The 14738-nt window shown below is 38.9% G+C and overlaps 1 protein-coding gene across 2 annotated transcripts in view; it reads left to right on the plus strand.

The window, feature by feature from the left end:
* The window catches only part of fax (failed axon connections), a 30829-nt gene extending 16193 nt beyond the window's left edge, over positions 1 to 14636 (plus strand). The window contains exons 2-4 of one of the 2 annotated variants that reach the window (XM_089074962.1): positions 9662 to 10000; positions 10792 to 10944; positions 11793 to 14636. In XM_089074962.1, the coding sequence (XP_088931088.1) occupies positions 9662 to 10000; positions 10792 to 10944; positions 11793 to 12149 (849 nt within the window). In that variant the 3' untranslated portion in view covers positions 12150 to 14636. The remainder of the gene's footprint in view (positions 1 to 9661; positions 10001 to 10791; positions 10945 to 11792) is intronic. The other variant, XM_089074963.1, reaches the window with a different exon arrangement.
* The last annotated feature ends 102 nt before the right edge of the window (positions 14637 to 14738 follow it).

Consider the following 14738-nt stretch of genomic DNA (forward strand, 5'->3'; position numbering starts at 1 on the left):
TTCAATAATTTAATACTGGAGTCCATTAACTGTGAAATGCATAAATAAAAATATTTGTTGACACACACAAACATTCACCCGTAATATGAATTACAAATATTATAAAAAAAAACATTTTGCTGCGTATTAAATCTCGCTTTTTTCGCTGCTTGTATTTCATTCCTCGAAGTTCAGAGTAAGTTAACTAAATTGTCGTCTTTCTCAACTGTAAAGAATATAAAATATATGTTACAAGATATGTCAAAAGTTCAAGCGCAGCATTTCCTAATGGTATCGTAGTTACCATTCTCTGGTTTGTTTTTGTTCCCAGTTTATTCATACAATTATAATTATTTACCTTTTAATTTCTGTGTGTAATCGCTCGTTTTATCAAGTTTTAATCTTTCCGCAACGCCAACGAAGTAACGGTAGAGATAGAGAAAGAGAAAAAGAAAGCAAGAAAATTTTATAAATATTAATGCATATCCGGTGTTTTCAGATAAGGAAATCAGGAAAACCGCATCCTCTCCTCCCTGTTTCTTTCTCGAGAAAGTGGCAGTGAGAGTAAATTGTTTCCACAACTGATGGTTGCAAAGTAGCTGGAATCGTCGGAGCAAGTAGTCATAACATCGGTACATTTAATTATCGTTGTCACGAGATGCGCAGACACGAAGTAGCGATACGACGTTCAAGTAGTAGCCGTTTTTACGCCGTGAGATTTTTTGCGGCGCGCCAGCTGTCTAATTTCAAGTACGGTGGCATATATAGAAATAAAAGCGGCGGAAATAAATGCGGGGGCAGGAGCGCGTTTCTTAAAATAGCGCGACGAAGGACCTCTCTCTCTCTCTCTCTCTCTCTCTCTCTCTCTCTCTCTCTTTTCCCGGTGCTACCGCACCGGAGTATCGCACGCATGTCTCTCGCAACAAGAACAAAGCGCGTGGACAAAGAGAAAAGTCTGCGGATGCGTTGGAGGCGAAGAGGCGAGCGAAAGGGGAAGGCGGACGGGGAGGAGAAGACGAGAACGAGAAGGACGGCGAGAGGGCAAGGCGGTGACTGGCGAGCGTTCTATTACATTCCATTAGTCGGTGACAAGATTGTCCGCTCTGGAAATGCGATTGTCTTCCTCTCTCTTCGCTTCTTCTCGTTACGGAGCGGAATCGTAACGCGCTGGGCGTCCGTTCGTCCAGCGTATTTCCCGACAGGCGCTCTGTCCGTCGTAATTATTTTATGACTTGTCGCGGCGCAGTATCGCGGCCTCGTATTCCAAGAAAAAAAAAAAGATATCGACGAAGGTTCTTACTGGAACTGAACGAGTCCGGATATAATTTATTAATCTTCTAAGAATCATACAACCTTATTGGGAGCGCGATTAGGTACTTCCCCGGATTATCCTGAGAGACGCCAGGAATTACGCTTCGCGTTTTTCATTGGGTTCGATTAATTGATAAATTTATCTGCCATAAACAAATTTTGTATCACGTTTTTTAACACGTTTATTAATTCTACTTTTTTTTAATAATTATTACATCGAAATAAAAGCACGTTCTACAATAGCAAAAAAGCTTTGTAAACGGCGTTAGTTTAAAAACAGTATATTTTTAAATTAAATTGTGTTTGAATTTTCAAATAATGGAGAAGTATAATTATTAAATTAAATTAAAATCTGATTTGGAATATATTCGTGAAAAACTGAAAAAAGTTTTTATAAATAAATATGGGATTATTATGGTACTCGCAATGCTAACGATCGATATCTCGTTTCATAAAGCGAGTAGAATATTTCCCCGTGAAATTGATTTTAGGAGAATATCACAGTCATTAGAAATTTAGATCAACCAATATCGTTTAACTGAAATTCCGCTATGTACTCCGAAGTGTTCCGGGATGTGTACCTGGTTAATAGACACGATAATAATAAGCGTTAAGCTTGTTCAGCGCATCGAGAAGAAGGCGAGGAAGCATTCGTATAACGAAGCGTTCCAAGTTACAGGCTTGACGCCGTCGAGGAGAAACGCCTCGCGTTCGTCAACACCGCGCCGAGGCGGCCGCAACATAATTACGGGTCTCTGTATCCCGGCAGCTGTAAATCTCTCTCTCTCTCTCTCTCTCTCTCTCTCTCTCTCTCTCTCTCTCTCTCTCTCCTCTCCTCTCCTCTCCTGTTCTCTCCTCTCTTCTCTCTCTCGCCTCCTCCTCGTTCGCCACCATCTCGCGCGCGCGGCAATCCGCCCATCTCGTACACGCCTGAATTTTCTGCTCGCGGTCTCTCGCCGATGATCCAGCGGCAGCGACAGCAATGGCAACAGTAGCAACAGCGCGGCGTGCCTGCATACCATCCGCAATATCGTCCAATTTAACTTCTTCGCCGTGGGTTTTAATTAATTAATCTTCCAATTGAACCTCATTACGGCTTATCTTATCGACGCCGCGCCGTGGCATGCCGCGCGACGGCAGGGCTCAACTTCGACTTCGCGGTCGTTTCTCTTTCATCTCCCTCTTCCCTCTTCCGTCGTCCGCTTGACATTCCACGACCGCGAGAAATTCATTCCGTCACGCCGGGCCCGGCGGAATGGCGAGGTGGACGCGCAGGGGTTCATTGCACTCCATAGAAAAATAGACGACGCGCACCGATCTATGCGCGACCCCGAATGTTCCGAGGTTCTCTTGCGCTTCCAATTCTCTCTCTCTCTCTCTCTCTCTCTCTCTCTCTCTCTTCTTTACACGAAATATATGCGTTTGTTCTCTTTCTCTCTTGTTTTTTCTCTCTTTTTCTCTCTCTATCTGTACCTTTGTGCTCATGCAGTTTGTCTTATTGATGAAACACCGCGGTGTTATAATCGCAGTAACGACGGTGGCAATTGCATCATAATAGAAAAGCTGGTGTAACAAATCGATTTGCATTTATCAGTTTATCGATTGTTATACAGAATAGTTCAGCTCTTAGAATTCTCATGTAGTCACATGTAGCACTATTTAGTAGCAACTAGATTTAATTAGATATGAAAAGAATCACATTACGAGAACAAACAATATATAACAAACAATGAATATCTACGAAACTGTGTGGAATATAACAGAATTCTGGGATCCTTTTGATTGCGATAAAGCTATGTTTATGCTGTATGGTATTAATTGAAAAAAATAATTTTGCTTTCGTATAATTTAAAATAAATATATTTTTAAAAACTTAATTATTTTATAATTGATCATCTATCATTAATTTATGATTTATTAATGGATTACTTATCAATCTTTAATCGCGTCTACTTAAAATATATATTTTAATACTGATACAGTTTGTTTTTTCGCAAAAGGTAAAGCATTGTGAATTTATTCTCTATAATTCCATTTTCAAAACGTGGGTAACGTCGAGAAACTTTCTTGGCTTCGGACGAGCTGTTCGAAGCTATTTATTGCAAGGAAGGATATCGACGCGGTTATCGTGTTTCGTAAGATAGTTTACGCGGCGTGAACGGGCCCCATTGTGCGACTTTATGGTGTCACGCTCGAGGAAACAACGGGTTAAATGTCGAGATAATTCACCGTCCGTGAATGCAAGGCGTGGTGTGTTTCTCCCAATTTGACTGATTACTGAAACAAGAGTGCAACTTCGCATTTGTCGGTGCCTATTGATCGTGTGCGCACATTCAGCATCCAATCGAGAGACACGATCTTTCCTACTCCGATCTTTTCGACTTGGTTGCAATAGCCGGCGTTATCGCGTACCATATCAGAGAATCAGTTGGTTCATTTTTACAAATGAAAATCGTTTGGAAAAGCTATGTTAAAGAGTACACGGAGAGAATAATTTTGCTGGCAAATTTAAAAATTTATCCAGACACAGATCTGAAAAAAAATTTGATTGGACCATCAGAATTATTCTGGAAACATGATAACAATGCTGCAAAAATGTTTAACCTTCTGGCAATCAATTTGAACGTCATACATAATAATTTTGAAGGCCTAACAAAATTATTTTCAAATCTGTATCCGGCTAAATATCTAGATTTGTCAATAAAAATATTCTTTCCGTATTTTTGTAAGAAAAAAGATAATATATTGTTTCAATTATTTCAAATGTATGGTCGACTTAAAATATATGCGAAGGACATTGTTGCTCGTCATTAGAGATACCGCTGATGCGGTGGAAATATAAAAAGAAGAAACATGGATATTACTTTGACGTAAAATAAGAACGATAATTCGCAAGAAGAATATAACTTTTAATAGCGCGGTGCTCGTGGTACGACCGCTTGCGGTTGCTAATTTACGTCCGCTGCCTAACACTTTGAATACAGTAGGCTAAAGCCAAGGATTATCTGCTAAGTTAGCTGAGCTAGCGATCTACTTGATCCGAGCGACGTGATACTACGACACCAAGTGATACCATGCGTGTTCAACTCGTCTCTCGTTTTTATTTTATCTTCGTGTCGCCGGTTAAAAGTGCTTTAACACATTCGATATTCGTGCGTTACGCGCGATATACGACGATGTATGTCGCCTATGATCGCACGAATGTGTTAAATCCCTTTATTACCACGATACCTTGAAAACTTTTAACATATATGAACGAGCTTTAAAAGAACTTGACGAGACTTCTCACGATCGTTACATCGCAACAAAGCGTGTTTCCCGAGTGATTCATGAATCACTTTAATGAATTAATGATCAATTTTCTTTTCGATTTTTAAATTTGCATTGCAAAAAGAATGAGTCAACATCAAGTGTAATTAAAAATAATCTAATTCTCTTCAATAGTAGTTTTAATGAAAGAAATATATATACATATTTATTTTTTAATATCAAATTTGAATCAATAAAATTACTCATCAAGTTATACTTGATGTTGTTGACTCAATGTCCAATTTTTTTCCGCATAAATCTCAATTTTATCCATCTCTTCTCTACTTTCGATATTCGTCGATCGCATTCGGCGAAACAATCGAATTAGAATCTCTCCGCCTTTTTCAATTAACGATAAAAAAATTAGTCGGGAGAAGAATGCAGCGTGTGATGAAAGGAAGAAGAGGAGAGAAATTTCTTTCGCGCGGAGATTAACAATTCGATGTCGAAACGGTTGATAGGTTGGCGTTCCTATGTGGAAATACGAAATGCAAATCACACACATGTTTCGTGAAATCAATTTTATTTGTGTGCCGGTGCTGTGGGCACAACTGTAAGTAGCCAATTATACTGTGCCACGCGACGCACATCCACGGCATACACATGCAAATCTTCCGGCGACATCCGTCGCGTTGGAACGCATCGACCGACGTAACGTAGCGTGGAAACAGTACGCTTTTGGTCCATTAGGATGAATGAGGGATCGGATATGTGCATAGATTGCGCGACGCGGCGTATTGTCGCGTGGCATGGACCAAGCTGATTTGTAACTCATGGTGAACGAAGGCGTATATTTAGAATGCTTAGACACGGACACTTCTTTTTTCAGGATATTCCCCTAAGAATTTTCATTAAGAAAATTACTCGATGTCACAGAGAAATGTGGAAGAGAAGTTTTGCAACTTAGTTATGGGATGTATGAATTATATATTAAATATATATTTATATTTAATTATAAAACGCAAACGCAAATTCGGCATGGGAAAATATTTTACTTTTTTATGTGATTTTTTTTCATCTATTATGATTTTATTTAAGTCTCTCGTTAAATGATCGTGAAGTGTTATTTATTTGTATCATGTTATTTTGTTTTCATTATTTGCTTTTAGTCAACAATAATTGCATGCTACATTTTGCATGATTGCGTGATTAATTAATTGTCTCTTGATTGTGACAAAAGATAAATAAAATTTGCTCGCAATTTGCGTCGATTTTGATGTCATATTTTCATGGGCCGTGTGCTCCATAAATTTGCCAAGAAAGTTTAAAGGGATCCATTAGCTTCTGCTCTAAATAGAACGTAATCAAAAGCGATCGATGCTACGCCACTTCGAACGCCCTCGCTTTACCTGGACCTAACATAAACGGTCCGGTCTAATCGATAGTGTCCCGAACTTTGACCCTGGACACATCTGTGCCCCATACAGAGATGGCTTCTCTTTCCCTTTCTTTCTCTCCCTCATTTCCCTTCATCGAGATTGTTCCTCTGTCCTCCCACCTTCGACTTTTTCAGTGCATGTGTCCTTACATCGTGCAAACGTCGGTATCGGCGACGGCGTCGACGTCGGCGTCGACGTCGGCGTCGGCGTCAGCGTCGGCGGCGGTTCACAGTACCATCCCGCACGATCAATATCAGCGCAAACGACGGCGGCCACGACTACGATCAACGAGGGTGACTACGACGATGACGGGGACAAGAGGGAGTAAGAGAGAAAGAGAATCATCATACACCAGCACGCGGTGCAATGCATACGTGAGGCGTATATACGCATGCACACACGCGCGCGATGCAGCAGTGTGCATATGAGTGATTTGTGTATGTGTGTATGCAGGTACGTGTGCGTGTGCGTGCATGCGTAGTGTACCAATGGTGCCGATGGAGGGGAAGGCCAAGTGGGGACGTTGCCAGGCGACGGAAGCTGCCTGCCGCCGCGGCGGGTTCATCGCCCTCCGCTCGCGCTTCTCCCTTGCGCCCACACCGATCCAGCTCTCTAGCTACCCTTCGTCCATTTCTTTCGACTCCTCCACGCGGCACGCCGAGGCAGCGCGCGCGAGCGAGCGAGCGACCGTTTCAGGCGACCCCGCCCCGTGGACCTACTCTTCTCGTTATCGTTCTCATGAATTGGAATCGAGCATGCAAAGTATGTATCTCGCTCGCGCTCGTTCAGGACGACGAACAGGGGGGATGCGTTGTTTCGATGTTTCCAGGGTGAGGATGAGGTGCTCTCTCGGTACGCCCTCGTAAAAGATTTTAATAGATTATATAGGATGGATGGTTCACCTCTAAAACATAAGGCACCCTCCTTGGCAATTATCAGATAGCGATAAAATCTCCTATATCTTTCATTGGAGAATCTTTCTTCGTTAATAAAAAATTTCGAAAATTTCTCCCAATAATAAATCAACGATATTAAAATACTGCGTTTCGATAAATTTGAATAAGCAGCTCTGAGGGATTTTCATAAATATGATATACAAAAAATGCCAACGTATTATCGAGGAGAGTGTTTGGAATTCTCTTTCTCTCTTGTTGTCATTATCAATCGGAATTGATCGAGACAGCCGTACTTTTGAAAAATGCGAGAAATTCCGATAAATAACGTCGTATGACGTAATGGGGATGTCGTTGCATTTTATATCGAGGGCAATGCACCCGACTCCACCCTGACCTCGCCTTCGTTATTATCGTTATCATATCGGGAATCAAACATGTAACAGATAAATAATAAACATGATGTAACATGGACGTAAATGTGCTGGAATGAGGGCGAGCCGCGGGGCAACGTTCGGTGCAACGTTCGGGCCCCGCCCTGCGACTACTTTTCGTTATCGATGTTATAAATTAAATTCAAAAAGCACTTTGACTAACTAATGAGAATAACGAGCCAGGAAATCAAAATAAGTGACTCCGATTTTGATTCTGATTTTATATTTCTTTCTCACGAGAATGAAAGAAATCTCTTCCTCGACGTCTTCTCGTGTAAATTCCGGGGGCGAAAAAGAAATTGAAAAAAGTGAAAAGCTCGATCAATTAAAATAGCAAACGAGATGAGGCTCGGCAAAAAGATGACTCATTCAGGCAACTTACTACCGCATGTCAACATTCGGTTCCGGTCCCTGTACAGCTGACAACAAATGCGTATTATGCGGGACTATACCAGCCCTCATCGATCTCGGCCGCCGTGTGCCCGACCAAAGGGGTTAAAACTGGAGCAATGGATCTCTCCGCTACGTACGTTGCCTCTTCCTCGTGTCGACAGACCCGCTCGATCTGTATACGGCGTATATAACACTGCTTTCTCTAACATGACTGAACTTCACGCGGCATTGCAGTTTTCTTTTTAATTTTTTTCTGCCCTTTTTTTCTTTTTTCTTCTTTTTTTATGCGCGACCTCGACTCGGATGTAATTGGCCCCCACCACGCATCTTTGCTCCTTTTGTTTGTTCATTTCGAGTTCGCTCTTCCGAACTTGCGTTTCACTCCACTCTTGCGTATTCCTCACATTGTGCTCACACGCATCTCTTAATCCCTTTTTCATCCCCCGTTTTCCCTCTTACAAGCCTTCACAAACTTCCGTGCGATTTGCTCCGCTTTTTATTTCCATCTCGGTATGTCGACAAGCCGGTTTTCGGGGTGAGATACATTATTGTACTAGCGGATCTGTTCTTTTCGTTTGACTTTAACTCGAAGTGTCACCTTACACGTTTTACGAGATACTTGATTCGCATGATGCATTATGCGTGTAAGAAAGCGTGTGCTTCAAGTATCACGCAAAAATCTTACCTAGCAGATTTAATGACATTCATATTACGATTCTAATGTTAAACGACACTGACTTACTTAATACTGAATAATTATATGTACTCTGTTATGATTGAAAATACACATACATTTCTATATTCTCTTCATAATTATATATATATATATATATATTACAAATAGCGTTTAACTCGAATTTTTCTATTATAAATAGCAAGAAGAAGTATTAATTTAATATGTAATTGGAATATCAAGAGAGATCTCTATTTTATTTTTATATGCTGATAAATTATATAATTATAAATTATATAATTAAATTTTTAATTTTCTTGAATGTTACATTTTTCCAAATAGCAGATTAACGAATTTAAAATCAATGTCACGAGAATTTATCAGCTAATTAAAAAATTATTCTTCGCCAAAAATAGCAAATGTTTTCATCAAATTATATTTCAACTATATAACTATTCAATATGAGTATTTTACACGAAATCTGGTTTCCCAAATATTCTAAAGAAGAATTTATTTTAATAAAAACTTAATATAAAACTAATTGAACATTAATGATAAAACATTTATACCGAATGATGTAAAGAAAGATACTGTTAACTTATCGGTAAAGAAAAAAAATATTTTAAATTTATCAAAGAATTTTTATCATTCATGCAACGTAGTGACAATTTCGGGACACCCTATATATCAACGCGTGAAACGTTCCTAGAACATTACATGTAATAAGCTGATTCACCTGTGAAAGCCACGATATCCCACTTATGCGTTTAACATGGTACATACATCTATAAATAGAGCATGTGCCTCGCGAGAGTGTAGGTATGCCTATGCCTGTCCGTCTCGGTGTAACGTTATGTATTACGCGCAATGACGAAGAATCGCAGTTGCGTTTCACAACATTCTACTTTGCAACACGGAACAATAATTACAGACGGCGATTAATCCGGCAATTTTGTCTTGAGTCATCTGCGCGTCGAAAGAAAAACTCTCATCGTGATTTTATTCTAAATATTCAAATTCAAAGCGGAAACTCGATCGCGTTACGATTTAATAGAAACCAAATTGCAAAGTCACATAAACGAACAAAATGACGAAATATATATATATATATATATATATATATATATATATTTTTTTTTTTTTATTAACAGATCGCGCGAAGGATTGAAGTTATTATCTCCTTAATCAAAATCGTCGCGCTGTTAATTTAAAAATAATTTTATTATAGTATATATTTTGTTATACTTATTATTCACTTTAACGAAGAATTGACTATTTGATTGTTTCCAGAATGTGGATCACAAGATGAAATTCCGCTCTAAGAAGGGCCAGTTGCCATTCGTCGAGCTGAACGGCGAGGAGATCGCGGATAGCACCATTATCCTGCGAGAATTGAGCCAGAAATTCGGCAAGGACTTGGACGCCGGTCTTACATCCGAGCAGCGAAGCGTCTCCCATGCTATGATATCGATGATCGAGAATCATCTCGTCTGGGTTGTCGCGTGCTGGCGCACGAAGAATCTGGACCAGGTGCTGAAGGGCTACAAGGTCAATCTGCAACTCGCTCTGGGATCACGTATCCCAAATGCCATTCTGAATTTCTTCTTCAAGCTTACATTCGGACGCAAGGTAAGTTTTGTTTGTCGTTCGCCGTGTGATTTCGGTGTGACTTAGCATATAACTTGGACGTTAGATCACTGGATGATAATTCACGTTTCACAATTTCTGATCATTCGATTCTGATGATTTTATTCGCATCCATTACGTGTTTTCATATAACTTGTTTGCATATTTCCATAATTATATTCCACATTATTTCCATCGTTATATAAACTATAAGGTATGCTGTATGCAAAAATAATTTCTCTCGACCTTCTCTCATTGATTTGTCAAGACGCACGATTTCATATGCTCGGCGTTTTCGAATTAGCCATGCATGTACACTTACATTATGCTAGTTTGCATTCGTGTAAATTAATTGTAGTTTTGTTACATTGCACATTTCTCCTAGTATTAAAAAATGTACCTCGAATAGCCAGTCTCATCAGCGATCATTTTAACTCACTTAGTTGAGTCCTGGTCGAGGTTTCCATCTAGATATTAATAATATGGAATATAAGGATGATTATGAAATGCAAATTTATCGATAAAATAAAGTATAAACCTTATTGAATTAAAAAACAAATAAAATGATAAAATGATATTTTTCTCTGAATTTACTTCGACCAAGTTTCGCTACTTACACGTTATCACAATGTTACTTCATGCTATCTCCAGAATCATTCATAGTATTCGCTTAGAGTGCACAAACTGCGCTTGTGCCCATAAATGTCTATGAATGTGCTAGCTAGAGGTAGTATCAAGACAAAGAAGCGCAATTGCAGAACAAAATATTGTGACCATTTGTAGTGAGATGGTAGTTGGATTGGTTGCAGGGTGCGAGAAAAGTGAAGGCTCAGGGCATGGGCGTGCACAGTCCGGAGGAAGTGTCCCAATTTGGCTGCACCGATCTCAAGGTACTCTCGGACACGCTCGCTGACAAGCCCTTCTTTTTCGGGGACGAGCCGACTACCGTAAGTGTCATTAAATCATCGTTAAACTGTTAGCGCCGTTGCCTATCGCGATCTCGCGTTATATACTGTGAATAATTTCAGCGGAGTATTTGATTTGCTGTGTAAATAATAGTTCCAGTTACCCGTAATCTAACACCGAAGATAATATCGATGAAAATCAAATACCGCCTACGGCAAAACGGTGCTCTCGTTGGGCATTGCAGCAAAAAAGTTTTGTTTTCAGTTATCTCACAGATATTGGACACCGGACTGAGCAAACAATAGTTGTTGGTTTGAACTTTCGTTTTCGAGTTCCAATTGATTAAAACTTTTAAAATTGATTTAATAAAATAAACTTCAAAAAATAAACAAATAAAAATACCTTATTTAATATCTGGGGATTGATCTTTTTGAGTAATTTGAATAATTTAAAACAATAATATTATAGCTCGAACAATTAATTTTATATTATCAGTTTTCAAATTAAACCATTGATATGTCTAATATAATTTTCAATATTTTGAATAATTGTGAATTGTTTTTCACGAGCATTTATTTATCGTAAAATTTGAATTATATAGAATATCATGTCAATCTTTGCGTTGATATAACAAGTTTTTTTTTGTAATTTTACATCTTACCTTTTGCGTGAATATTAATATTTTCTTTATAATATATATGAAAAGCTTTTTCTAATTATAATTTTTTATAAAAATGATTTATAATATCGTATAGCGCATGTGAATTAAGTTGATTTGTAATTATATTTGTTTTAACACAAGAATTGATAAAATAGAGATTATAGATTATAATTTCGGCAATCGATATAATTGGATCCGCCTTGGCGGATTTTATTTGAATTTGTGCAGATGGACGTGGTGGCATTTGCGCATCTCGCTCAAATCCTGTACATCGACAAAGACACTCCGTACAGTCTGCGAGATTACATGGTCGAGAATTGTCCCAACTTGGTTGGCCATTGCTCGCGCGTTAAAGAACGATGTTTCCCGGATTGGGACGAGATTTGCTCCAGCCTGGACATGAACACGCATCTACCGAAGCCTGAGAAGCAGGAAGAGAAGGAAGGCAAAGAAGAGGCGAAGGAGTCCAAAGAGTCCAAGGAGGAAAAAGAAGGCGATAAGGAGAAAGCGGACAAAGAGGAGAAGGAAGTTGAGAAGGACAAGGAAGTTGATGAGAACAAAGAAAAAGAGAAGGACGGCAAATAAGCAGTCTCTCGTTGTAAAGGGGAGTAATAAGTCGTTTCAAGGATTTAAAGGCGAAGAGTCGCGAAGGTATACTGGCGAATGAATAAAGATAGAGAGAAAGAAAGAGAGGGATAGTTAACGATGGGTAAGAATGTACGTATGCATGCGCGTGATTGCGTGAATGTGAACGGTGGAGACGCGGACGATGTAGAAAACACGTATAGAACGACGAGGGAAGGGAGTTGCCGGAAGTGAGAGATTGTATGTACGAGAGAAAGAAAGAAGGAGAGAAAGAGTGAAAGAGAGAGAGGAAGAGAAAAGAATGAGAAGATGTATGCGTATGAGTGCGTGTAAGAGAAAGCAAGAGAGAGAGAGAGAGAGAGAGAGAGAGAGAGAGAGAGAGAGAGAGAGAGAGAGAGAGAGAGAGAGAGAGAGAATAAGGTTTGAGACTAAAGCTCTCTACTTATACGTATAGATATTAATAGACTCATGTATAATGTTAATACTTCGTTTATATACGTTCAATGCGCATCACGCGTTATTTTACATTGATACACTCGAGATACACACATGACCGAAACGACTATTCTCTAATCCACACGCCCTTTCTTCTGCTCTGCTAAGGACAAACGAAAACGGGGCTATCTCATAAGTCATTAGAAACGTAGGATTGCAATATACGAACTGCAATAGTCTGACGCAGCTGGGGTCTTTGTCGACAGTGGCCAAATGCAATATAGCGTAACGCTATAAGATAGAAGTAGTTACAGAAGGAGAGGAAGAAAAGAAGAAGCGAGTGTAGGATCGTGACAACGGCATACCGATCCCCGCCTTTTAAGACGAAGAGCGTCCTACTTCGCTTCTCTCAATGATCCTTGCTGTGCATAAGTTACCTTGCGTCTTGCGCGCAACGTAACGCAATTTTTCTCTTTAATTTAATTCATGTTACTTTCCTTTTTCGTTCATACGTGTATCGCGCGTTTTATTTTTACTTTTATATCGTGTTAGATGAAGTTTCTGAAAAAAATGACAATTTTGTATAACGACAGATTTTTTACGACGTATCATTGAGAGGATTGTCTATCGAAATCATCTGAGGAAGCACCGTTGCGTTTTGTAGCCGGTTCATCAATGCGGTCCGAGATTTTCATTATTGATTATGATAACTAATGCTAATAATAATAACGCTAATGTTAAAGTAACGATAATATTAATAAGAACGCGGCAACATTAATACTAATCGTATGAAAGTAAGAAGGAAATCCGATGTCCATGCAAAAATCAACGTTAGGTCATCGATTGACTGAGTTACTTCTCTCGTGTACGTGTAACAATCGAATCGAGAGTCGAGTCACGCCAATTGACTAGCTAGCAACGGATGTCCTCAGACAGCCTAATGTAGAATGCAAATGGATTGACAAAGCCGTACAGAAAAGTAGCTCTCGATCCGCTCTTCCGTCTGGCCGCAAAGTCCCGTTTGCATTTCAGCATTATCTCAAAGCGCGTGCAATCAAATTTTATTTTAATGACGATACTCATTCCTATATTTTATACGAATATTATACTTATTTTTGCAATTTTTTTTCTCGAACGATATTTTTTTAGACGAATGGATAAGGAACCGCGATAAGCGATGGACGACATATATTATTATTATCTATTATTTGTATAGTATATGTATTATGTAGACGTGGCGCGAATGCAGTCGGACTTAGATACGCGAGGAAGATGCCATTCGTGTATAGCAGAGTCGTAATATTTCGTCCCTTCACCCACCATTCCCTGCTCCCTCCACGCTCTTGTTTTTTTTCTTTCTTTCTTTCTTTTAGCGAAGAGGCACAGGTAACGTTTTGATCTCTTTTCCCTTGGTATTCAAAACGCTGTGCTGCCCACGTATTTTATTGACACGATTTTTCGGACGTGTTAAGGAAATTACCTTGCGTAATACAAAGTGTCTTTCACGCATCGAAAATCGACAATTTGATGTATAACGGGAATTGAAGTTTTTTCTACGAACTGCGTAGCGGCTGCGTAGTTTTTCTACGGCAGCTGAACATATTCCACGAGAAGACACGAGATATATTACATTTAAGTAGCTTACTATATTGATAACGATTATATATATAGATATATATATATACATATATATATATATATATATGATCACGTAACGAAAAATGGAAAAAAAGATTAGTGGATGATGCTGTTTATACTTAGGACGGCGCATATGTTTTCACCTGTGGTTACATATTATTATGAATTATTATGTATGAATAAATAATATAAATTAGAGAATGGAAGAAACATTTGGACAAGAGAGAGACCATAACGTTGCAAGCACAGTAGGTAGGCCCACTCAATACAGTAAGATTATTATAAGAGGAATATTAATAATTATAATATGACTGCTCGTTTTATGCTCGGCGCTATACATTTCATTGTCATTATTATATCACCATTTATTAACGATATACATACGAACAAATAAAATGTGTTTATAAATATGAAGCGAACTTTATGTAAAATCTATTAACATTTATTACTGTCTTTTCGAATTGTATTTAAGAAAGATTCTTGGTATAACATGCGTGACCATAGCGTGTAATTTAC

Source organism: Pogonomyrmex barbatus, unplaced genomic scaffold (genome assembly GCF_055798465.1).
Source record: "Pogonomyrmex barbatus isolate J1 unplaced genomic scaffold, ASM5579846v1 scaffold18, whole genome shotgun sequence".
Taxonomy (NCBI): Eukaryota; Metazoa; Arthropoda; class Insecta; order Hymenoptera; family Formicidae; genus Pogonomyrmex; species Pogonomyrmex barbatus.